This window comes from Scleropages formosus, chromosome 4 (genome assembly GCF_900964775.1).
Source record: "Scleropages formosus chromosome 4, fSclFor1.1, whole genome shotgun sequence".
Lineage (NCBI taxonomy): Eukaryota > Metazoa > Chordata > Actinopteri > Osteoglossiformes > Osteoglossidae > Scleropages > Scleropages formosus.
The window spans coordinates 4,371,429-4,397,447 of NC_041809.1; the positions used below are offsets into that span (position 1 = coordinate 4,371,429).

At 44.2% G+C, this 26,019-nt stretch overlaps 1 protein-coding gene across 3 annotated transcripts; it reads left to right on the forward strand.

The window, feature by feature from the left end:
* Positions 1-2,598: 2,598 nt before the first annotated feature.
* rrbp1a (ribosome binding protein 1a) lies at positions 2,599-25,533 on the forward strand. Of its 3 annotated transcripts, none has more exons than XM_029251448.1 (29): positions 2,599-2,775; positions 6,525-7,514; positions 11,488-11,639; positions 13,415-13,537; positions 14,056-14,208; positions 14,628-14,746; positions 15,374-15,527; positions 16,556-16,694; positions 17,041-17,222; positions 18,042-18,076; positions 18,166-18,256; positions 19,380-19,417; positions 19,519-19,609; positions 19,865-19,905; positions 20,034-20,124; positions 20,339-20,379; positions 20,504-20,594; positions 20,892-20,981; positions 21,362-21,451; positions 21,569-21,658; positions 21,789-21,881; positions 21,979-22,050; positions 22,159-22,254; positions 22,380-22,463; positions 22,651-22,737; positions 23,458-23,541; positions 23,958-24,056; positions 24,394-24,537; positions 25,064-25,533. In XM_029251448.1, the coding sequence occupies exons 2-29, from the start codon at positions 6,554-6,556 to the stop codon at positions 25,100-25,102; spliced, it is 3,570 nt and encodes a 1,189-aa protein (XP_029107281.1). In that variant the 5' UTR covers positions 2,599-2,775; positions 6,525-6,553; the 3' UTR covers positions 25,103-25,533. The 3 variants fall into 3 exon arrangements, with proteins under 3 accessions (XP_029107281.1, XP_029107282.1, XP_029107283.1); XM_029251449.1 differs by having other exon boundaries at positions 19,868-19,905; XM_029251450.1 differs by having other exon boundaries at positions 17,041-17,204.
* Positions 25,534-26,019: the final 486 nt, after the last annotated feature.

Genomic DNA, 26,019 nt, shown 5'->3' on the forward strand with positions numbered 1-26,019 from the left:
GAATCCCACCATCTGTGACAGAATCCCACAGAGGTGCGACCTCTGCGCGCGGTTCCTGGATAATTATTAAGTAATTAAGCGCTTGGCTTAATTATACCCCTGGGAAATATTTTATAAGGCCTGTCAGGGTGTTTAATTAATGACCAATTTTTTTAATCAAATTGAATTTATAAACCACAGAGCACAACTCAGAATCAATTAGAAATAAATTAATTATCAGCACGGCTTCCTACAGATACTTATGCTCTTTATATAGAAACGTTTTGCCTCTTGCTTACTAGATAATTTTAAAAGACAGACAGTATAAATATTGTCCGAAGGCTTGTTTGAATTTCGGACCTGATAACGTAGCTGGAGCACACTAGACGAGTGCACTACCTACATACTACACACGCTGTTTTCTCTGAACTGACCAGAGATTGTAGAATTAAGAAGGCTTATATATGTAAAAATGTATACTGAATTATTGCTAATAACAGTGAAAGAAATTGTACTTTATTTTATGTATTATATGCTGAATTCCTTGGAATTATGATCCAAATTATGCTAAAACCTAAAATATAGAGTACACTTTTTTATTAATGGAATGTTACAAATATTTATAAGATGTATTCTTCTCTGCATTAAATTTAGTTTTACTTTTTTGTCATTGTAAATATGTTATGATGATGATCATGACAATGACAATTATAATTGTCAGCTACACTCTGCTGACTCCTTCGAAGAGCATTACCATGCTAAACATTAAACAATTATTTCCCTATTAATAGAGCAGAATATTTATTTATTTATAAATTTTTACTATTATTTTTTTAAATTGAGGTTGTCGTTTTCAAAAACTAAAATCTTAATGAATGAATTAAAAACTGCGCGCTTTCAGATTAACAGTTAGGCAAACAACTGCGTCTGCAACGTTAATGTCCAAATATGTTTTAATCCATCGTTAACCGATAAGCCAAGCGTACAGCCAGATGTGGCAATGAAGAGAGAGGTGTGGTACCATTTTCTCTTTTTTCCACACATTTTCTTCTTACCATCAGGGGTGCCTTGTGGCCCTGGCACGAGTCTAAGGATTGTTATGAGGGGGGAAATCAGGCAGCCAGACAGGAAGGTGTCACCGATGGAGGCCAGACAGCAGCAGAGGCCACGCGGACCACCCACACCTAGTGCTCCGGAGCTGTCGGTCACCGAGCTGCCATGTGCTCATTGGCCCAGGGCTACTGAATCATGCCAGAAGAGGCGGGGATCTGCCCTTTCGTTTAGTAAAACATGATTGCATGGGGAGCAAGACAACTTTTCTAAGGTCCAGCTACTAAATGGCCTTAATGAATGGACGCTGCTCGGCTGGCTCGGCTGGCTCGGCTTCCCGGGGCCCCCGACAAAGTGGCGCACAAAACAAATTCTTTTGACTTCGGGTGTTTTGGGAGCTTGCCTGGCACAAGAAAAAGGGAATAGCCGAAAACACCCCTCCTCCCTTGACAGGTCCTTTGTTAGCGGGGCTTCCTCTAAAAGACTAAGGGGGGGTGTTTACATTAGCCTTAATCCACTCTTGATTGAATTCCCAGGCTCTGACCAAGCAGATAAAATGCTGTCCTGTCGCAGACACAGACCAAACAACTGGCACGCTCTTTCGCTGCTGCTCCGTCCCCCCTGGGGCAAGGCGGGCAACCTGCACTCTCTCCAGCCACTGTCCCCCTGTTCCTGCCTCTTTTAATAAGCTGGTGCTCTGGACTTGTCCACAGACAGTGATGTTGCTGCACTGGTGGCAGAGATTCATACGGAACAGTCCTCTTTGGCTATAGGCTTTCAGTCCGATTCCTTACAAATAAGCCAAGCATGTAAATAAACTGTTTGCCCCGTATGGACAAATACTCCGTAATAATAATAATAATAATAATAATAGAACTTGAAAAGATCTTATGCTTTGAAACTTTTTGTATTTGACATTCTGCGATAGTTATATTTCATCAGTTTCCCAAATAGTTTTAGTTCCTTGCGGTTAAAAATCTGCACCCTAAACTTCAGGTTAAACCATTGCACTAACTGCCACTCCTGGTTTACAAAAGGGAAGCATTATTTAATGTTGTCTGTTGCAAAAGTAGAAGATGACACGTTTCAGTGGAAAAAAAGCCATATTTCTACAAAAAAACATGTTCTCATTTTTACAACAATCTGCCTAATCCAAACTAAAAATTAAAATGAAGGACAAAATGAACTGTGTCACTGCCTGTCACCCTGGAAGTACATCCATCTGGTGCAAATACTGTGTTCGGTGTGGATCCTGTAGAAATAACTGATTTGCATCACTTTAAATGTGAGATACAGTACTTCAAGGCTTTAAAAACACTCTCTTATCTGAAAAAAGTATTGTCCAAATACATCTGTAGTTTTTTCGGCACACAATATCAATAGTAGAACTACAAATACCAGGTGCAGAAAAATCGGCTCTCTCTGCTGTTTCCGCGTCATACAGAATTCTCACAATCTGGTTGGTTGTTTAGTGCTGATTGATCACGATTACAGCCAATCAAACATGTCGTATACGATTGGTACCTGAGCCGTGGACCGGCTTTCTGCCAGCTCACTGAAAGTGCCACGACTCCACAGACTCCTGCTACTCCGAGACACTGAGAACGAAGCCTGAGGAAAGAAGACTGTTTTTTTTTTTCCCGTCTGTGAAAAGAAAGAAGGAAAATAATTACGAAGGTTTAAAAAGACTTCTTGCAGTATTTGTAACCTACTTTTCGAAGCGTAAAAACCTCTCTCCAGACAGTAGTAAGGTGAGGTCCAGCGAGCAGATTTTCATGGTATTGTTCAGTAGATCATCAATATGTGACCCCTTCGGTTAGCTAACTGAGAAATCTGCGCTTTGAATGTCTAACTTATCAAATTATCCATTTGTCCGCTTGTTTTGCACCAAAATACATACGTGGGATGCTAGTAGGGTCATATTTAATTTATGCCTGGTTGGTGGTCCGATTTTGGCAGCTGTACGGTGAGTTCGAATCATATAGACTCAGATGTGTTTGTGTGGGTATTACATTTTTTAAAAAAAAAAATTGTATGGGTGGAAACGTGACTTTATGCCGGATGAACACAATACCGAATACGTGGAATGTGTGGAAATGTATCTCATTGGTTGAAATGTTGTCGATTCAGACTCCTAAAATTACTCCAAAGATTGAAAGAAAGACTTATTTTTTACCATTTCCGAACCTGTTTAGTCAGGTTAACACGCAGAGAGAAGGTAGAGTTACGAGCTGGTTAAGTTCACAGTGGTCACTTTGGCCAGTAGTGGTTTGACTTCATCTTTCACTTAGTTGTCTTCTGGTTAACTCTGCGGTCACTGCAGAGCCAGAGTAATTCACTTTTTTTTTTTTTAATTTTTTTTTTTTAATACCAGGACTAGGAGTCAGCAGCTAACTGCTCATTTGTAGACTTGGTTCTGGTCAAAAGTGTTCACTTTGTTCATTAGGTATCTTCATGTACAGTGGTCACTTTTTTTGTCTTAATGATCCCTGTTAACTGGCTTGATGTCTTCATCTAGATCGGCTCGACACTTCTTCGTCAGTGAGTAGTTCAGTTCATGTTCCCTTGTTCACTCGGTTTCTTCATCCTGGTTAGCGATGTGTTCACGTTGCGTTAGAGTGTAGTTGTCTTCACGCTGGTTTAATATGAAATATTAAGTACGAAATGTCCCCTGAGCCCGTGTTACCAGTCACTTCCCACCACAGACGGTCAGTTGAGCCTCTCCACGAATCGTCCCTGTTGGACTGCAAGAAGATCTGACTAACTTCGAGTTTTCCGGAAATTATCGATAAAACCGGTAAACTCGAGGCATTTACGTACTTTTTGTAACTCTACAGATAATTAGTTTCCAGCGTTATGTTGTTATGGTGTTTTATGTGACAGTAAGATGCACGGGGCCTCAGTCAGTGGGACAGCACAGCCCTCACAGCTCCGTCTACGTGTGCAAAATACGACTTCGGCACCGCGCTCTCGCTCGCTGTCTGTTAGCGCCTGTCTTACGTGTCCTTCGCCCACCCCCTCGTGTCTTTATTCAGTCGAGTGTGTTTTGAATGTGTGTTTCGCCTTTTTTTTTTTTCTTTTTTTTCTCTTCTCCGTCCTCTGCCTCGCTTCCCCGCACACCAGTTGTTGCCGAAGTGCTGCGCTCTTTCCCCGAAGGTCACGGTGTGACTGTGGCGGCGCGTGGCTTTGGATGCCTGTCCTGCGCCTCGCGCCAGTGGATGGATTCCCGGTTTCCTCTCCCCGCGCGAGCGGAATTGAGCGGCGCGTGGCGGCGCTCTGCGGGCCGGCGCGTCACATCGTCGCGCGCCGTTACGTTCACTGGCGCCCTTTGTAATATCTTTGCCCGCTGTCCTGCCGTTCGTGGTGTTTTACGCTCACTACACACCTCTCGTCAGCCTGCAGTTCTGGAACTCGGAGACTAAACCATTCAGGCTTGATTTTTGTTGATAGTGGTGACTTCTAATTTTCATGAAACTGGTCCTTTGCGGTTTACTGAAATTCGTTAGATTCACACACAGAAAAGATCTTAAATCCTGTTTTTTCCTGTTGCCGTCATCAGCGTTGTCATAAGCTCCAAAAAAAAACAAGCCTAGTTCATTTATCTTCATGTTTATACATCGTTAGAATTTCTAACTAATTGCTATATGGGTCAACAGGTAGCATAGTATAGTATTCGGCCCTATTGCCTTGCAGTATGAAGGCTCTTGGTTTGAATCCCACCTCCTCCTGCAGTGCCCTGGTCAAGAAAGGTGCTTATCCGGAAATGATAAAGTAAAAATACCCTGCTGTAGAAGTGGGTAAATAGGAACGTTGCTTATCTAAGCTTGGACAAAGATGTTGGTTACATAAAGGTTAATAAGGCTTGAAAGATTTAAGTGGTAATTTTTTCAGATGTTTTAACTTTTCAGCTCCAGCTCGGACGAAACCAAGGCAGAGCAACAGCCCGTGAGTAGGAGGAAAGCTCTCGGAGTCGGCTCTTGGTCAAGAACGATTCCTGAAAGCATCATTTTGGTTTGTGAAGAATATTTTGAGAATGACTAGCCGGCATTCTCTTTGCTCTCTGTCAAAAGCAGACATTTTTCCCCTTTCTTCAGCATGATATCAGATTCCGGCGCAAAAGGCTTTTAAAGTCGCGATGTGCGCAGATTGATGGTGTCAATGAGCAGAGGAAATGTGAACTCCTTTCTTTTGCAGGTAGACCTCCCCAGTTATTAGGTGGCTGTGTTATTCGTGGCATTTTGCTCATCTGTACAGCTGGAGGTGTAAGAATCCATTCAGGCGAAATACCTGTCCCCCTGAGGGAATGCAACCCACCAGTTCCTTAAACACTTCTCTCCTGTGTGTGGGGTGGCCCTTGACCTGCTCATAGAAAAGAAATACATGCATGACATGCAAAGATAAGTTCATTTGTATATGTGCTGTACAGAAATAGAGGGGAGTTGGAGGCAGACTGTGTATTATTAGTATTATTTAATTAACTTTTGTCTGAGGCAGCTTACTGTAGTGGAAAGATTTCTTTTTACTGCAAGCTGATAGCTTGAACCACTATGCCATCTGCTGTATGCATATGTATGCATTTATTGGAGGTGCAAGAATATTACAAATGTTTTTTCATTATGCAAAAAAAGACAGTGTTGTATTTAATGGATGAAAGGAACTTCATGAGGAGGCAGAGAGGTACGAGTCATCTGCATTTTCCTCAGATATGCGTTTTAATGTTGTCGGTTGAGGCTACGCTCATCTCAGAGTACTGAGGGTACTCCTACAACCTGAATGTAGTTACCATTCATTGTAAACCAACTGTACTGTTTGCGCATGTTGGACTGTTTTAAGCATGAGTTAGTGCAACAAATATAAAATGTCTTGCTGATATTTGCATACCTTGTTGCAGAAGGAAGCCATGTGGAATAGGGTGGGTAGAAGATTTCAAGTGCTTTATTGCACTTTGTACCAGACACAGTAGCTCTGTTGATAAGATGGCAGTTACAACAGACTTGTGTGTTTCCAGCACAGCAGTCTAGTCTTTCTTCAGGAAAATCAAAACCTTAATTCTCTTATCTCTAAGGATGGAGTGCATTGTTTTCTGAAGGAAGTTGTATTTTGTGGCTGTATGGTATGCCCAGTCTGGAGGTGGTGTGCAGAAATTACTCTTGTGATTTTTTTTTTTTTTTTTTTTTTTTTTTTTTTTTCTCCCTCCCCCTCCTTTTTTTTGGGGGGGGCTGTTTGAAATTCCTAGAAATTGGTGCTGGAACAACAATGTTTAAAATGGTAGCTAAACTCTTAAAGTTGAGTTGTGGCTGTTCCAACCAAAATTCTTGGAATGTTAGGGAATTGAACTTGTTGCAAATTACTGTATTTGCTGATCTTCATCTGGATGAACTTAAGGTTTGAGGAAATGATGCATATCCAGATAAGCTCAGTAGATTCTTCCTTGGTGCTGAGCGGTTATTGAACTGTGTTCCTGCCTCTAATTTGGTCCATGCTTTTGTCCCTACAGGCTTGACAGAAAGGTCATCGAGCAGCTATGGACATCTACGACCCTCAGACTCTTGGCATCGTGGTCTTTAGTGGCTTCATGGTGATTTCGGCCATTGGGATCGCTCTGGTGTCCACCTTCTCCATGAAGGAAACTTCCTATGAAGAGGCACTGGCCAAACAGCGCAAGGAGCTTAGCAGGGCCCAGCTGCAGCGCTCTGAGAAGAAGAAGAAGGACAAGCCATCAGAAAAGAGGAGCCGTGCCAAAAAGAAGGAAGAGAAGGCCAACGGCAAGCTGCCCGAGCAGGAGCGGATTCCGGATGCTGGAGAGATGGGTACAGACTTGGAGCCTGACCCCACTCTCAATTCTGCTGCTGCGGTTACCCCCGTCAATGAACCTTCGGTTGTTGCTGCTGTCCCTGCCTCTGTCATTGCTGCTCCTACTCCTGCTCCCACCCCTGCTCTTGTCCCCACTCAAGCCCCTCAACTTGTTGCTGTGGAGGCACCACCTGCTCCTTCACCAAAGGACAGGAAAAAAAAGGAAAAGAAAGTGGCCAAGGGGGAGGCTGCCTCCATTCAGTCCTCCACTGCCCCTACCCAGTCTTCTGCTGTTGCTGTTGCCCCCACTCAGCCTGCAGCGCCACCTTCCAAGCCTGCAGCGCCACCTTCCAAGCCTGCAGCGCCACCTTCCAAGCCTGCAGCGCCACCCTCAAAGCCACCCTCAAAGCCTGCAGCGCCACCTTCAAAGCCTGCAAAAGCCTCTTCCAAGCCTGCCACTGCTCCTTCCAAGCCTGTCACCCCAACTGTGCCAGAAGTAGTCACCAAGGAGCTGCCTGTCATGGCTGTGCCCCCAGTGGGACCCCGGGCCAGTGCCGTAGCTACTCCTGCTCCTGCTCCTACTCCTGCTCCTGCTCCTGCTCCTGCCCCTGCCAAGGTGGAAGAGTCAAAGACTGAGAAGGCTGAGGGCCCGTCCAAGAAGAAGGGAGGCTCCAAGAAGAAGGTTGAACCAGGTGAGACCCTTTGGATTGATGATTCTAGACACTTCAGATGCATGTAACTGGAAAGAAGTAATGACAACAGATGGAAAAATATGGTATTTACCATAAAGAAGCAAAACATTTATGGCTGCTTATAACCAAGGGAAAGTAGTGGAAATATTAGTAAGATCAGATTTCATAAAATAACTAGTAACCCTTTTGTCTTGAAGGGTAAGGTTACCTGGGTTATTCATTCATTTTTTTTGGTTTATGTTATGTTATATGTCAAATTAGGAGCAGTGGGTCATGCTCAGTCAAGGGAGCTTAGTGATAGAGAAATTTCTTCTCCCACGGGAGAACCTGTTCAGCTGTTCTCAGAGTGTAATAAACTGAGTAAGACCAATTCCAGCATTTTTCCAGTAAGCTCTGACCTCTAGTTAAATTTCACATGCATAGATGTTGTTGTCACTACTATACACACCAGCACTCCGACACACACACACACACACACACACACACACCTTTTCTTTGATCTGTGAGTTGCAGCAAGAGCTCAAAAGTCACCGTGGCATGTAATTGGTTTATAAGCACAGATTTTGGTGCGCAGTGGAGTGCATAGGGATGCAGTGTCTGGTGTAGATTTGCTGTCACTCTTCAGCAGGCATGGATGGAGTGGCCTGCAATTAGGCTCAAATCTTCAATCCCAGCAGTTTGCGTCGTTAAATCCTACTGGGCAGAAATAGCCAGGTACCTTAGAGCAGTACACGATTCCTGTGTTCACTCTAGGTAATTCCATGTTAATCTACATGCAGATATTTTCCTGAGGCTCTGGTCTTTGATTAGCTTCCAGAAATGGCACAAACGCAATATATAATGGCATGCAAAGGAACTGAAAAGCTTTCCAGTGCTTTTGTCAAACCCTTGCCCGCAGACTGGCACACAAGGGTGGTAGATGTAGTGCCTTTTACCACATTCCCATGGAAAACATGCAAGTTTTTCCTCCTCCTCATCACTAGTTGTGTGTATGGGTGGAATGTAGAGGAACTCTGAAACTGAAGCTTGCTTTTTATTTAGCATAGAGAGACTACCTATTTTGGCTTGGCGTTGGTCCCCTCTGGATGCCTCCACCCTCATGGCTCTGGACCTAGGCAACATGCTTCTCGCCATGTAGCCTACTTTCTGCGTTTATGTATGTGTGGTCTTAACCAGAAACCAAGTATAGATTGCTTAATGACAGGGTGGGCTTGTCTGATAGAAAAGGTGGCTGCATTATTGGTGGTCAGATCAGCAGAAAAGATGACGATATAGGTAGACAAGGGAGTAAATGACAATACTGTGCAGCTACTGCTGTTTCCTCATAATCTAGGAGGAGTCAGTGGCAGGGGGTTAGGGCTAATTCTTTACCTGACCAGGGCAGGTCTCTTTCGAGTAAACTTATCTGTTTCTTTTTTAATTAAATGAGTTTCACAGGCGGTTTGCCCGAATTCAAAACAAGGCACAAGATAACTCTTCTGCCTTGAGTTTTACACACCTTTGAGTATGGCAAACATACCAGCGCTGTAATTGTTTTTTTGTGCATTTATTCTGTGGGGTCTGGAATGTGTATGACTTACTTCTGCATAACTGAGTATGTCATTGTGCTTCCCTGGGCATGAGGATTGTGTGTAAGCATCACTGCATCTACAGTCTTCTCCAGCAGTGCCAGTATGGGACTTCGCGGTCAGAGAACAGTCAGTCCTTTACACCTCAGTGTTTGGTCAAAAGCTTCACGATTTTTTTTACTTACTATTAGGGTCCTGGTTGCATGTATCCCTGTTCATCATGGTTAGACTTAGCCAGCAATCAGTTCATTAATTGAAATTGTTTAGGTTAATAATTCTGTCATCTAGCTTTTGCAGGTATGAATAGCTTGACAGGGCCACTTTCCATTCAACCTCTTAATTTTGCAGGCATGAACCAGTTAATGTTCTTTGTCCAAAGGATGATCTAATTGTTTGGCTGGGTGCTGAAAAACTTGGTGTTTGTCTGACCCTTGTGAAGCACGGTTCCCACCCTCACATTGGCTTATGTCAGAAATCAAAATGCCCTATTTTTTTTTTTTTAAGATCAGCAGGGGGCCCTGTCAGAAGATGTCTTTAAAGAAATTACCAAGTACAAGTTAAGGCTGTAAGTGGTTGGACATTCCATCAAGCTGATTTGATCTTCCACCAGTGGGTAGAACATCTGGTGGCCTTCTAAAGCTGTGAAGGGTAAAACTTTTGTGAGATTTTTTTCCCCCATACTCTTCCACAAGCTTTCCTTGTGCTACTGTAGTCTCCTTGGGGAAGGTGAATAATTTTTCCATGAAAAAGATGTTAAAAATCCCAAAATGGCTGAGTTTCCCAAAAATGGAACCATGGAATGCATTGTACAAGCAATGGTTCAAGTCTGGCTGTTACTATAATTAAATTAAAAGCATAATTTTAAGGATTGCTTTTTTAAAAAACCAAAACCGCTTCCAGCAATAGCCAGGCAATAAGACGACATCTTATACCGCTTCTGGTGTTGTGCTGACATGCTGGATAATTCACTTAAAGAAACTGGTATTTTGGCTGCATTCTGAGCTTTGCTTTCCTTTTAGACTTTTATGTTTAAGCACCTCTTAAGTGGGAAAATGGCATTTATAACTATTTTAGCAATTTTTTGAAGGGAAGGTTGCATACTAGCTGACAGTTGGCTTGGCGGTGTCTGCATAGTCAAGGATGTGGCACCCTACCCAGATGTCTGAAAGCTCTTGCAAGAGACGACATGCAGCCAGGGGTGTCGGTGCTCCTCCCGATCAAAAGGTGCCTTTGGGCAGTCCCCTGCAGCTTGTTCCCTGGCCCTATCCACCACCCCATGGAGCTGGGCCCATCCAGCTGCAGCCGCATTCGAGCATCGTGAGGTGTTATGTCAGGGCAGTCTGCCGAAGAGAGAGAGAGAGACACTTGCATGGTCTTCCCTCATTGCCACACTGACAGAAAGCCAAGCATACTGCTAACACCCTGTGGTATAGGTATGTCCTTCTACCAATTTTGTCACCTCGAGTTTTCTTGGGATGTTTGACACCAGAGTACAGTAGATAGGCTGTCAGAAAGGATTATAGGGGTGTGTGTGTGTGTCCCCTTCCACATCCTGTTTGCCTCCACGCTTGAGCACGTACTGCAACTGAAAATCTTGCGGTCCGGGGTGGTAGGTAACATAGTGGTTCCAGCTTTGCAGTAGTAAAAGCTGGGTTTGTGTTCTCCTCACAGTTCAGTTCTCGTGATCAGTGTGCTTGCCCTGAATTGATACTGAAAATTTCTTGCCTGTATAAATGAGTGAATTATTGTAAGTAGCATATATAAATCTTACATTGTAAGTTGCCTTGGGAAAAGCCAGTTAAAATGAATTCATAATGTTCATTTACAGTAATAGTGCTATAAAACCTCATTTCTATCAGTAGTAATTAGTACATCACATTATTTTAAATTTCCCCCTGAACTGAGCTCTTTGTTTGTGGAGTGTTTCATCGTTTGGGTCTGTTGGATACTGAAAGCACTGTACTCCTTGAAAACAGCGAGCAGAGTGGAAGCTGGAGTTGCACACCAGGCCATGTTCTCCTACCCTGCAGGCAACAAATGGTGCCACCCAATTCAAACAACCTGCTTGCAGCAGGGGACAGTGGCATCTCAGTGCATGATGCTGGGGCCAGCTGGGGCCATTCTGCCCTAGCCCCAGTCTCAAGGACCATGGCACGGGGAAGCTGGGGGCTTGTTGGATGGATGTGTTTGTGTGCATCTGGTTAGAGGGATAGGGACTTTAATGCAGCTGATTATCAGCTTTCTGATCTTTTGTTTATGATCCTTAGATTTTAACATTTGGGATTATAGTTTGCTCCTTGCCTGTATAATCAAATTGTATTGCAATCTTGTACAGAGCTCTGTGTCACTCTGAGTGGAGTGCTTTATTAAAAAAAATAAAATAAATTGAACTTTTGCTTGTGCAGTCCCAGCTGACCCTGCAGAGGCCCCTCTCCAGCTGCCCTACAAGACCTTGGTGTCTACGCTCCGCTGCATGACATTCAGTGAAAATGAGGCACAGCGGCTCATCGAGATCCTCTCTGACAAGGCAGGCATCGTGCACGGCACCTGGCACACGGTAAAACCCTCCCCTCCACCATCTTCTTCAGCCTCACTGTACTGTTCATCCTGACATATATCTGTGGAAGGACCAGATGTACAAAAGATTTCTTTTTAAAATTATGGCCTTTGACAGATACGCAGACATGGGTTATGTGATTTTTCTCAGGCTAATGCCAGTTCACTTCGCTGGTCATTTTCGCTCTTGATCGTATAAACAAAGTTCCTCCAGAATAATCTCTCTGGCGCTTGTCTTTAAGGCTGCATGGGGATATGCATTGTCACTGTGACTGAGTCCATTCACCTGGTTGCTTGCTGGCCTCTTCTCCCCCACCCCAAATTTTCCAAGGATTAGTCTTTTTCCAGAGAATCTAATCTGTACATGATGTGTCCAAAGTATGGTAACCTCAGTCTCCTCATTGGTACTTTCAGTGAGACGAGTTTTCATTTGACTTAACATGCCTCATCTCTTCAAGCACCATAATTTAAAGAAGCTGATAACAATAGGTCTTCCTGTTGTGTTTTCTTTTTAAGTTAAACTTTCACATCTCTGTGGTGTTATGAAAAATCCCATTGCTGATTTGGTGATACATCCACTTCTGACTTATAAACTTGAGATAATAAACTCTCCTATCAGCACATTCTGTTCAGAACTGCACACTGGTATATGGAAAGTTTATTAGATATACTGTTAAATGAGAGAATACTGTTTTTATAGTGTTGTCACAAGGCCTCAGTAACTCTCTACCTCTGCAGCCTTCTTTCATTAGTGAACTCTGGATAACACATGACAATATTGGATGACTGTGTGATGTGAGATCATCGGTGTATCTTGACCACAGAAACATTTGTTTGCTGAACTTGCCTTCACTGTGGCTCAGTGAAATATGAGCAACGTCCATCTTTTTAACATGTCCCTCAGTCACCTCTTTATGCCATTTTGTTGATTGGCTGCAAATTGAACTTGTAAACAGAGCATTAACCTTTGTTCTTTCATGACAACAAGTTCAGTATGTTGCTGTAAACAGTGCCCAGTTGATTGGGGTATTCACCTAATCTTGTTGACATTTTCTTTACATTTATGTTCTGATTATTTTAACAGATAATAAAATCTTAAATGATGTCAGAGACTGCATCAATGCAGGAAATGTTTAATTGCCCTGTAGTTGAACAGCCTATAGAAAGGAGTATAATTTCTGCTTAAGGTCATGTTTGATAAATACTCCTTTGTGCCTTGGGTTGGTAATTGCCTACTAATTTTCAGTGTGAATGTCATTGTGGTTTGTGGGTCAATTAAATTAACCCCCTTTTTAATAAAGAAATGCCCCGGAAATGTTGAAACGTATCCAGAGAATTAACGCTAATATCTTTGTGATGTCTCCCTAACAACCATAGGAAGTGTCCCTAGCATGGTCAGCTTAGTGTCTTCCCAACCTTGAGCAAGAAGCGGCTTTGGTGAAGAAATATATTGCAGTTTCTGTTTATGAAGGTTTTCTTGGATTGCAGACATGATTAAAGAATTGTGGGAAATATCTGCTCTCTATTGCACATGTCCAATATTTGAAGTTTGTGGTGTAATTCATCATTAGGCATTTGCTTCCCAAAAGTAATGTTATGTAAGTGGATGTGTCCAAGAGTGTTCCCCACCCAAGTCAGGCTCTGAGACTTTGGGTACTGGCTTAGAGTTGGTCTAGCTTTCTTGCGGAAGGTATCACAAGGTCTCATTAGTCTTTGCTGGAAGTATTGTTGGTCTGGAATGGCAGTTTTTGACTGTTATGATCTGTGTACATCCAGGCGACCCAGAAGGGAGACCCTGTGGCAGCACTGAAGAAGCAGTTGGAGGAGAAGGAGAAGCAGTTGTCCGCTGAGCAGGAGGATGTCACTGCTGCTAAGAACCGCATGCGGGAGCTCTCAAAGGTAAGCTCACAACCCCACATCAGCCCTCTCAGCTTTGCTGGCTATTCAAGGGACCAAACCAAGTAGAGTGTGGGTTTCTAGGTAGAACTATGGTACCCTTCATTGAGGTGCCTCCTTTCAGCTGGCCACATGGAGATCTTTCTGGACTGTGCTGTTGTAGTACACACAGACAGTTTGGAGGCAGGCGCTTCTGCCAGCCCAATGATTAATTCCAATGAATCATGTGTTACCTAGCACACTGTGAGGCACCTGCTCGTGTGATAGTGCTAGACACACACTCTTAAAGTACTCTTCTGTTAGTTTGTTATATGTGACAGAAATGTGGGATTGTTCATATCAGGAGATGGTCTCTGAGGTACAGTATTATGTCCTGAATATTACATTCTGTAATATGGGTGTCCAGCCCTGGCATTGCTTAGCTAGGACTAAAGCCATTTTTGTGAGGTTGTTCTGAATGGTCTCAGTGAGGCTCTCTCCCTCTCCTTTGTCAAATGTCCACCCTCTTGCTCTACTTGTAGGAGCTGTCGGCAGAGAAATCAAAACTGGCAAACGTGGAGACACGGCTGAGCTCCCAGTTGAGTTCCCGGGAGCAGGAGATAAAGGCTTTCCAAGCCCGCATGCAGGCCAGCTACCAGGATCACGTGGCTGAGACCCAGAAGCTCAATGCTAAGGTGTGCAGTCGTGATGGTGGGGATTGGGTGGTGTTGGAGTATGGCACCAGGACAGAGGCAAGTGAGTTGGTTGAAGGATAGGTTGGTTTAAGCCAATTGATACTTCACGGTGGAGTTCTCTCTGGATGAAAGGCTGCACAAGAGACTTGAGTTACACTTGAACCAATGACTGAATACCTCTGTTTCACTGGGTTTTCACCAAATCACAACATCAGTGATTAAGTATCTCAGTGAAAAGGTACATTTTGATTTAAAATGATGCTATTGTTACTCAGTGAATCCCTTTTCTGCTGTCAGAAGTCATTCCAGATGTCCTGGTAGTTCATGTTAAAGTGGATTGCTCAAGGCATGCAAGGTCCAAGTATCAGAAGACATCAAATATAAATGCCTCAACCCAACCCAATGCTCTGCCCCCACAGATCCAGAGCCTGCAGGATCAGCTGGAGAAGGGCCCCAATGCACAGCTGGCCCGTCTGCAACAGGAGAACTCCATTCTACGAGATGCCCTCAACCAGGCTACCAGCCAGACAGAGAGCAAGTGAGTGTCTGCTGATGCTGGGCTGGGGGGGGTGTACTGTCTGCAGATCTGAGAGCAGCTCTCCTGAAGAGTTTTCCTCCAGATATCCCCAAGGAAGCCTCCCCCTCATGGTGCTGCTATTTATGGAAGCGCTGTTCCATGCTCTAGTCAGTAATTCCGTTCCGTTCCTCCTCTGATTCATTCGTCGTTCTCCTTTCTATGTTTGATCCTCAGGGATTTGCATTCTTCTTCAGCAGCTCACTTCCAAAGCAAAGTCTGAAAGCTCTTCAGCATTGCAATACACTGCTTACCTCCTTGTTCCTTGGTTGCTTTCTATGCCTAACAAGGAGGTTTGTTGTCCTAGGCATTTCAAGTGTGTATTACAACCACTTCCCTGTCACAAGTTTGCGTTATGATCTGTCATCACCAAGCTGCCAGTTCCTTACTTTTAAAGGAGCTGTAGCTCACGCACATGGGCACCGTGATGGTGTGTGTCTTTACTCAAAGGGCTTTGTCATTTGTGTAAAATAGCCAATGGTTGAAGTCAGGAAGCCGCCTCTTTTGGAAGAGATCAAAGCCAGGTTCCCCCCCTGCCATTTAACTTTATCACCTTCATCTTTCTCCTTCTTTCCCTCTCTGCATTTGCAGACAGAATGCAGAGCTTGCCAAGCTAAGACAGGAATGTGCCAAGCTGAGCAAAGAGCTGGGGGACAAGAGCGATGCCCAGCTGGCGGATGAGCAGCAGCGCAAGGCCCTGGAGGCCAAGGTGGCAACTGTTGAGAAGCAGTTGGCCCAGGTGCAGGTGAGTTTGAGGAAGAGCTCAATCTAGTCCACAAAACAGACTTGGGGAAGGATTAGAGAGAGGTTTCTAGTTTCCCTCATTGAGTCCCAACCCGATGCCAACTCTGGTCGGGAATTCACTCTAGGAGTCTTCCAAGTCGCCCGCCACCTTGGCTGCAGTTTACGTTAGAGATTTGAGTCAAAATTTTTGTAAATGAGCTAAACCCGTTTCAAAGTCTACAGGACTGGAACAAGCAAGTTGCCCCCTCCCTACTGCCCCAGTTGTTCTCCTGTACAACAGGCACTTTCACACTGTGTGGGAACATTCAGTACGGCTAATTATTGTTGTGTAATTATATGACTCTGAACATGATGGCATGTCATGCCGTTGGGCTCCAACAGTGCAAGCGCACAGGTCCTCTAGCCGACTTACCATGCGTGCACATTGGAATGCGGAGCTTGAATGTGTAAATGCATACCAGCCAACTGCCTTGCGTGACACGATTTATTTTAGTTGTAGGTCTGAATGGATGGTATTTTCTGCAGTCAAGAGTTCAATCGTTAACTAGGTGTTTGGCAGTGTTACATCATTTTCTAATTCTTTTCTGCTACAATCTGCGATTATTAAATCTGTATTTTTAAGAGGCTTTTATGCAGCAACATGTTAAAGCATGCTAACTGGAGGTCGTTAAGTTCTTCAAAGGTGGGCTGACTTTTCCATGGCTCCTGAAGAAGACATTGTTGTATAGCAGATAAAATGGCAGGAAAAGGGCTGAAAGACAATGATTTCTGGTAGCTGTTTGGCAGCTGGGAGGAGGGTTTAGTGTTGTGGCTGGAATCTCCCAGCCTTCAAGGGCTGTAAGGTGTGCTCCTTTTCAGCTAATCTGTTCTTTTCATGTCTAAAATTAGAATTTTAATTTCTTTGCATTACATGATGTATTGATCTAAACTGGTGTCTAGTTCAGATGTGGCTCTAAGGAGTGAGGCTTTCATTGGCTGTGGCTGTTATGGTGCAAGAGAGCAATTGTCCTTTGTGGATGTCCCTTACAGGCCACCCAGGCAGAAGGTGAGCGTGCTTTGCAGCGAAGGCTGGAGGAGGTGAGTGAGGAGCTCAGGAGGAGTCAGAGCAGCACCAGTAGCCTGCAGGTGGAGCTGGAGAAGGCTCGCAAGGAGGCAGTTGCCCTGGCTGGTCAGTGTCTCACCTGCCCCTGCACCATGACATCTTCATGCTGTGCTCCTTGGTCTTATAGCTTTGTTTGCTGACCTCATTGTTGGTTGTCTGGTTGTGCTTGGAATGTAGTCGGAGGTTTTTGCTGTTTTGTTTGGACCCTCTCCGGAACGCTTCTCTATTGATGCTCTACTTCGTTTTGGGATGGAGATGCTTGGCCCTGGACCATTACAATTTAACCAGGGAGTCACAAACTGACAAGTGCTTTGGTCCACTGAAGAGCTCCTCTGCATTGACCTGCTCAAGCATCCATTCATTCAACTTGACTTGGCACAGATTTACCTACTCCCACTCACCTGTCTCTCAGAGGTGCAGGCACGTTCAGCCAGAACGCAGGCAGAGCTGGAGGAGAAGAAGGGGGAAGCAGAGAGCCTGCGGGCACGGCTGGCTCAGGAAGAGGTGGAGCAGACCCGACTGCGGGAGCGAATCTCCTCCATTGAGGCCCTGCTGGAGGCAGGGCGAAGTCAGCAGGTACAGGAAGACAAGGTGGTGAGTGTTGTGTGGGAACAAAGTGTTCCAGTTCACCCAGCAGAGTTAGAAGTGTGCTTCCTACTGGGTCTTGTGGGGCTCAATCAGTAAACCTTCAACAAACACCTTCAATGTGATGTATGTACAGCTGTATGGGTGTATGTGTGTTTGTTTTAATACAGAAGCGGAATGTTCTGCAAAAACAACGTTTTGTATAGGAAAGGTATTTATTGAAGAAGGTGCCATTTTAGCCGGGACGGTGGCACAGCTGGTAGCACTGGTGCTTTGTAGCACTTGGGCTGCGGGTTCGAATCTGAATCTGTCTTTAATGGGTTTCCTTCACGTGCTCTGGTTTCCTGTCACAGTTCAGACATGTTTCAGGTGATGTGGGACCTCTAAATTAGCATTACTATCTATATTGTGAGTGAATGAACATGTGAATGTCCTGTGATCCAGGTTGTAACCTGCCTTGCACTCTGTGCTTCCAGGCTAGGCTCCGGACCACCATGACTGAATTAGACAATTTATTCTTCATCAGAAACTAATTAAAAACAGCCTTTGAACTCTAAAGGAAGAATAAAAAAATTAATGCTGTACTTAAAGGTTTTTAAAAAGATCCTGAACTCCTCAATGACTTCCCACCATACTTAGTTTTTGCTAACTCAAGTTTAATCTCAGTTGTAGGAAGCACGTTCACATCTAGCCTCAGGTTGTTGCATCTCATCCCACTTCACTGCTGTCCTTTGCTGACAGGTGTTTCTGAACTTTCGCAGAATCCCAAATCACTTAGCTGTATAAAACCCGAAGTTCCATTTACATTTCTTTATTTATTTTTGTCAGATCACTGCAGCCAAGATGGAGGAAGTACAGAAGAGGTATGAATTGTAATCTGTTCTGTTTGATTCCCTTGAGTCGTGTGCTTTTTTTCCCCTTTTAAAAAAGAAAAAAAAAAACCTTGTTTCAGCTTGAAGGAGAAAGAACACCAGGTGGCTTCACTCCAGGACGATCTGGAGCGGCTGAAGGGGGAGTTGGTAGAGGCGAGAAATGTGACTTTGGTGAGTCTGAACTCAAGCTCTCTGCATGTTGTTTCACTTCCTAACATCGGTTTCAGTGCGGACTCTGAAGTATGGTCAGTGCAAGGAGATTTTCTTGGGTTTATTCAACTGGCACAAAATTTCTAATCTTTTGAGCCTTGTTAGGATCTTAAAGCTTTTCTTAATATAATAGCTCCTCGCTTCAAGTGCATATAGTGCCAAAATTCTAACTCTATACGTAAACCCAAATAAAAGATTATTAGAGATGGTTATTTACTGGTTAAGTTCTGTAAAGATCACTATAACAGAATGCGTTGTAAAACTTTTTAACTTCAAAACATTAAAATTCAGACTAAATTACTGAAATTCATCATCGCCACAACTCCCGGTTCAAATCTGATTACTCAAATAAGCATGTCCAATGTTTGTCATCTTAGTCACACACACATTGTCTGAAGCCGCTTGTCCTCAACCGGGGTCACAGTGAACCAGACCCTAACCCGGCAACACGGGGTGCAAGGCTGGAAGGGGAGGGGACACACCCAGGATGGGCCGCCAGTCCATCGAAAGGCACCCCAAGCAGGCTTCGAACCCCAGACCCACTAGAGAGCAGGCACCGGCCAAACTCGCTGTGCCACTGCGCCCCCCTCGTCTTGTTCAACCTTCTTTAAACAATCAATAAAAACGTACAAAAAACTGAAATAATATGGATGCACCTTGAATTTTTAGATTAGATTCTTGAAAATACTGGCTGTAGGTTTTTTAGACACTCTAAGATTAAGGTACTTTTAAATGAGTAAAATTAGATATTCACCTCCACCCACTCCTTTTTAATGCTGATTGTTGACCTTTTCTCCCCATAAACATGGTTTTATTCCTAATCTTGTCAGTGATCACCATCGCTCAGGAACACCAAACACCAGTTCTGAATACTGGAATAACTGGCTGTCAATGTAAATATGAGTCGCTTTCACTCTACAGCAAATAGAAATTAAAAAATTGATAAAATGCAACTAAAATTAGTGTATGAAAATTTGTCACTCGAATGCTGGTAAAATTAGGAGCAGGTATACTACTGGCTTGGTTCTGATCAGAGACCTTGGTGTTTTTATTTATTTTTTCTTTCTTCCCCCCCAAAACACAGCCAGACAACACAGCAGAGTTGGAGCTGCTAAATAAGTGGTATGTTTGGAGTCTTTCTGTGTAATAAAACTGGACTTCTTTGTGTGTTCAGAATTTATTTATTTATTTTTTTTTGCTTAAATGATCGCTGGTCTTTTCAGCCTAAAGGAGAAGGAAAACAAAGTTGCTACGCTAGAACAGGAGGTACTGCAGCTGCAGAAGGAGCTGGACCAAGTTAGAAACACAAATGCTGTAAGATTTTACTTACTCCTCATTGAAAGGCTGTTTGCTCACCTGGACGTGTTGTGTGACACTATTAAATCTGTGCCTGCACATTCAGTCCTCGCTCATGATCCAGCCATTTGTTTTGCTGCCTTCACTGATGATGGAGATGCTTAGTAATTACATTTGGTGTACACACTCCAAAGGTCACACTATGTTATGCATATGGTCTTTTTTTCTTTAAACCCATACAAATACCTTCCTAACAGACTGGTTTTCTTTTAGCAGCTTGAAAACACAACCAAAATGGAATGTCTACAGAACAGGTACTTTATTTTCCCCCCCCTTTTCTCTCTCTACAGGATTCTGTAAGTGTCAAGATGGATGTCAGATTCTACATTTTTTTGCAAATATCTCCTTGAAATTCCTTTTTGTGAATGTCCACTATTTCTAGCCTGAAAGAGAGAGATGGACAGGTGATCTTGCTGGAAAGAGAGCTGCAGCAGCTTCGAGAGGAAGTGGTACAAATGAAGACCACCAATGCTGTGAGTCTGTTGTCCTTTTGTGTTTCCATTTAGAGAGCATAGGTATAAGGGCTATGATGTTGACAACCCATTTGCAGCCTGACCAAGTGAAAATTGCTGGTAATTCATCAAGGAGTCAGAGGTGGCACTTCATAGGGACCAGTTGTTACAGCTGATCACATTTGTGTACTCATGTAGCTAACCTGCTTTATGATGGTTCCGTTTTTCATGTTAGCAAGATGACGACAGAGCCCAGATGGAGCAGTTACAGAGCAGGTATTTTAGAAGCTCTCATTTTCCATTTGTCTGATCATGAGTGCATTCACTCACAGATATGAAAATGGGATTATTTAAATGATGTTGAAGCATTACTACATTCTGTTCCTGACTATGTTTCCAGCTTAATGGATAAAGAGGCTGAGGTCACATCACTTGATGCAGAACTTCAGCAGCTCAAGAAAGAAATGGAGCAAGTGAGGAATAGGAGTAAAGTAAGTCCTGCCCCTCTTCCACAACTAATGCTCACCATTGGTCACTCCTGCACCTTATTCTCCAATGAGAACTTGATGTCATGAGTGGGGTTGATGTGCGACTGGAAAAACCACAGTGATTATTCGAGGGTGTAGACCTTTTATGACACTCTTCTCTACAGTCTTTCTGATCTTTGACTGAATAACCCTTTTTATATGCTGAAGTAGTAGTCTTGAAGTAGTCTTGGGAGTTTTCATAGAGTGTAATCTGTGTGTAAAGTGTGCCCTCTTGTGACTGACAGTGGTGTCTGTCTGTAGGGCACAGAGCAGCAGTTAAGCACCTTTGAGACAGAAGCAAAGTTGGCTTTTCAGAGCCTCTTCCCACACATTGCTGTAGGAACAGAACAGGTACATGTGCCTGTTTTCCTACTACTCCATTTTCCCCAGCAGCTGGTCAAGACAAGCATTCATCTTTCATTATCTGACTGATAATTTTGTCTAAGGTGACTTAGGTCTGATTTGTATACTATGCTACCTCCTTAGAGGAAAATTACTCAGCTGTATCAATTTGGTCAATAACTTGATCAAGGGTGATACCCTTGGTAAAAGCTCTATTACTCTTCCTTCTAGCACATATTCTAAAGTAGCAAAACTGTAAAAAAATGACATGCTCTGTTTATCATAATGTCTGAGTAGTTGCCTAGCCCCATACTTTGAAATGGTCATTTTACTTGCAGCAAAAAGCTCCATTTATTTTACTTACCTTCTTAATGTGTTTTCCACTTCAGACAGAGTGGTTGAAAGAATTTACACAGAAAGCACAGGAAACTCTGCAGAGCCCAGCAGTACAGCAAGATGCACAGCAAACGGGTTCCTCAGTAAGTGACTTGTCATAGAACCTCACTGATCACCTTCAGATACTATGCTGAGTGTACGATTAATTGGTTTTCCTTTTGTGTACATAATTAAAATGACAAATTGGATATCTGCCCCAGGAGCTGGTGGAGAAGCTCAGCGAAGTGGAGGAGTCTAGGAACACACTACAGGCTGAGTGTGACCAGTACCGGACTGTTCTTGCCGAGACTGTAAGCATGCTGACAGCACTGTAGCTTCACTTGGCCATCAGGTGTTGGGTTGGAATGGACACAGGTGCTAAAGTGTGCAATTTTGTGTGTGTGTGTGTGTGTGTGTGTGTGTGTGTGTGTGTGTGTGTAGGAGGGCATGCTGAAACACCTGCAGAAGAGTGTGGAGGAGGAGGAACAAGTGTGGAGGGCCAAAATAGCTGAGTCGGAAAAGCAGCTCAGCAAGGTGACTACATCATTCCTTTGAGTCCCCTTTCAACACACCCACGTCATAAGCGTGGTGGGGAATGGGTCTCAGTGACTGAACATGTCCCTGTCTGCAGGCTTTGGAGCAGGTGCAGACCATGGAGGCTGCAGCAGAGCAGATGAGAGTAGAAAACCAAAGCATGCACCAGGTCAGTTCTAATGAAATTAACCTTTTTTTAAGGGGGGGGGGGAATCACTGGTTTAGTTTTTACCTGATGGGGATAGCAATTCTTAGTGAATGTTTTTACATTCCATAGTTAAGGGAACAGGTGATGCTTTTGGAAGCACAGCTGGAAAAGCAGCTTGAATCGGCCTCATCAGAAACTCAGGGCTACTCTGAAGAGATGATGCAGGTAAGCAGGATGTGTGTGGAGCAGATGGCAGGAGTTGAGCTATGTTCACTCTACCCCCTCATTAAGTATTTTGGGATGAGCAGTGTATGCCTGGCATTACTATTGATTTGTCCTCCTGTGCGAAGCTGAAGCAGTTGCTGTCCGAGACCCAAGTTCAGCTGGAAGCGGCACACTCCGAGGCGCAGAAGCAGAGTGCAGAATTGTTGCTGGTGAGTGGCTTTACTGCATTCTTACTGAGTTGGTATCCAAACGTTGTCTTGTCGTACAATGTTGGGTTTTCATGTCTGAGATTTACTTGGCAGGTCTCAAGGCAGTCTATTTGTATATTGTCAGCTGGGGTGGGAGGGAATGTGATGTAGGTGGGGCCCTGTGCTGAGTAGTAGCTTCCCATTGCAGGTCAGGCAACACCTTAGCGAGATGGAGCGGGTGCGGCATTCAGCTGAGGCCCATGGGCCACAGAACGGGCAGCTGGAGCCCGCCCAGGTCAGGGCATGCAGCCGTGGGAGAACTGTGCAAGGAGAGCCAGGATACACTGGACACATCCCAAGGGTTGGGTTTAATCCCTGGAGGGTACAAGTTGGTCTGCTCTGCTTTAATCTTAAAGCAAAGCAGCTAGTGAGCTCCAGTCCTTACAGTCTCCATGATTTTTCCTAATAGTAATTACCATGAGGAAGGAAAGGACCAGAATGACAAGTGGTACAAATGGCATCCCTTGGAGAGACCCACCCCCAATTTGAGAGGGATCATACAATGTGTCCAGTGTGTCCCTTACTGCTCACCTGCATCTCTTGCATGGATAACATTTACTAGCAATCGTTCTCTGCTCTTAACCTCCTGATTGCTGTCTCACCTTTGCAGCATGTTCTCCGACTACTGCCACCCACTAACACATTTAATTTTATTGCTCACATTTTAATTGTTTTTGCTTCTTGAACAGCCTCAAATGCATCCTCAGGTCCCTTGCATGAGGATTGCAGTGCCTCTGGTGTGGAATGAGAGCAGCAACCTGCCAATCCAGTGCTGATATCATCTTCTGATGCATGAATGAAACAGTGACCTCGCTGAGGCTTGCCGGCCGAGCCTGCCCTCTGTCACCAATCGGCCTGGCGAACGCAACTAATATACCGATTTGGCTTTTTCTTCTGCCAGTCCCAGAGCACCTTGTCTTTGTACTCACATGTGACCTCTGTGGCTCTTTTGCAGGTCCAGTCCAAGCTGGAGCAGGTTGAGCAGAAGGCGGAGGGCGAGAGGGCTCTGCGGCAACATCTTACGGAGGAGTTTGAGCAGGTAATTCTGGGTGATGGACCATCGCCACCCCTCCCCCTGCAATTCCGCCCATTCCCCCCGAGCCCTGTGCCGTGTGGCATAGCTGCAAGAGCGCACAAGCTTCAGCTTGATCTGGGTCCTGAGCTGAGTCAATGACCAAGTACTGTAAAACTGGTCCAACCAGTGGAGTTCTGGTGGAGATGGGAACTAAAAGCACCTTGTTCTCATACTTCTCCTATTTAGGTTTTATACAGTGATCATTAGCGGCATAACATTCACAATCATGACTTAACAAGGCTTTATCACTTCAGCCATTTGGCCTCTTGCTCTAGTACTTCCTCCTGCACTCTACTGATTGCTGTGTGGTTGCAAGATTCTGCACATTCAGCCAAACTTTGGCATGCATGTGTGTGACCCATTGTCCTCTGTCTCTCCAGGCCCAGAGGTGTGTCATAGACCTGCAGGCCCAGCTGGACCTCCTGAGGGCTGCTGGAGATGTATCTGCCCCAGACACAGAGGATGTGACACAGCTGAAGGTATGCAGTCATCCATGTCCCTTCAAGGGTCTGCCTCTCTCCAGTGTGGAAGGATCAGATATTCCACAGCTGCTTTGCTCTTAGCTGGAGCTCAGCATTGGGAAATTTCCTGTTTTTTGCAGCCCAGTGGTTTCTCAGGATGACTCCCAAAGTGAACGCCATCTGTCTTTATTCACTATCTGTTTCCGAGTCTGAGCTGCTCCTTTTACATTTGCTGTTCATGCCTTTCTCTACAATTCCCCACTAAAGCAAAACCATCCTTCACCTGAACGGGGAGGCATCTGGGAGCGTGGTACCCTCAGGTGACCATGTTTATTTGCCCTCCTCATGTGAACAGGAACGGCTGGAGAAGGAGAAGAAGCTCTCCAAGGACCTGGGCCAGGCAGCCACCAAGCTGCAGCAGCTCCTCAAGGCCACCCAGGAGCAGCTCACCAGAGAGAAGGACACAGTGAGGAAACTGCAGGACCAGCTTCAGGAAAAGGTACCACAAATCCCAATCGCACGTCAGCAACACGGAAAATTGAGAGAGAAAATGTGTGCCTTGTGTAAACAGTTCCACACTGTGTGTGTCCACAATGAACCTCCTGTCCTGAAGGCACGCAGCACTAAGGGCAGCGTGGCGCTGCCTCCCCTCCTGCTCAGTGTAAATACCAGAAAGGATCCTGCTCAAGTGTCACGGTGCACACACATGTTATGTTCTTCCTGTCGGTCTTGTACCTAGAGCTCCTGCTGTGAGTTTGTTCACTGTGCAGGAAAACACCATTTCTACAACGGGAAGGGAAGAGAGGGGGTTGTAGGCTCTCAATACTGGTGTAGGAGAACAGTTTGCACAGTCACTTCTTGCCTGGTTGCATTTAGAAAAAGCATGCTTAATGTTCTGCGCATTGCCCACCATGTTTCAAAGAATACCTAAAACTGATAATACAGGATGTAGGAAAGTTGAGATTAGCGTTTGTTTTTAAGATGAATCCCTTTTCATCTGACCTTTATCAATCTTTCTACTCCAGGATGGAACTGAAGAACTAAAGGAAGGGACTTCAGTTTGAAACCCACCGAAGAGTAACTACACAATTTGCCAAAATGCCTTAAAATTTACAATAGTTATGCATTCCTGAATATATTCTTTGTACTGTAGTTTTAAATTAGATTCTTTAAGGAAAAAAAGGTGAGATGAACATTTCATTGTGGGTGGGTTCGGGAGGGGTTGGTCGTGAATGGAGTAGCTCTCCATACCTTTCTGGTATGTCAATGTACATTCCATCAAGGGAGTTCTGCTTGCGTCAGAACCTTGATCCGATCTGCCTTACATTCACACAACGCCCCATGGCTCAGTGTTAACGAAAAGGGAAGTCGTGTGTACGTTATAACGTGCATCAACCAGTGCAATTTTTTTTACATGTTTTGTCAAAAATAGGAAAATTATGGTACAAGATGCAATACATGTAATGCCTTTTGCTCTCAGCAGCAGATGCCCAAGTCAAACATGTGAATTTCATAAAGAATAAACTACAATGTAGCTAAGCTTGATTCAGATTTATTTATTTATTTATTTATTTATTTATTTTATTTATTTATTTATTTATTTTGTTTTAGATACTTAACTCATTTGTGGACACATCTTGCTATAAGATACTGGCACTCAAATGACTTATATGTATAATTGATATATGGATCTGCTTTGTCACTTGAGCAGTTCAGGGTCACAGTGGCTCAAAACCAATCCTGGAACATTAGTTTACCAGGCAGTGTAAACCCTGAATGCGTCTCCCTGTCATTCACAAGGACACACTACAGGCAATTTCATCACCAGTCCATCAGGAACTTTTTTTTTTTTTTTTTTTACTGTGGGAGGGAACCCACAAGGAGAACATAGAAGCTCCACTTCCACTGAGCTGGTTTTGAGCTAGCAGACCTGGAGCTGTAAGGTGACAGCACTACCTACTCTACCACTGTAAATGTTTTT

Excerpts from the sequence above, each read along its gene's own strand:
- rrbp1a (XM_029251448.1), top strand. The coding sequence starts at position 6,554 with ATGGACATCTACGACCCTCAGACTCTTGGCATCGTGGTCTTTAGTGGC. Across the intron at positions 19,418-19,518 it reads TTGGAGCTGCTAAATAAGTG|CCTAAAGGAGAAGGAAAACA; the intron begins GTATGTTTGGAG and ends TGGTCTTTTCAG. Across the intron at positions 22,255-22,379 it reads ACTCTGAAGAGATGATGCAG|CTGAAGCAGTTGCTGTCCGA; the intron begins GTAAGCAGGATG and ends TCCTGTGCGAAG.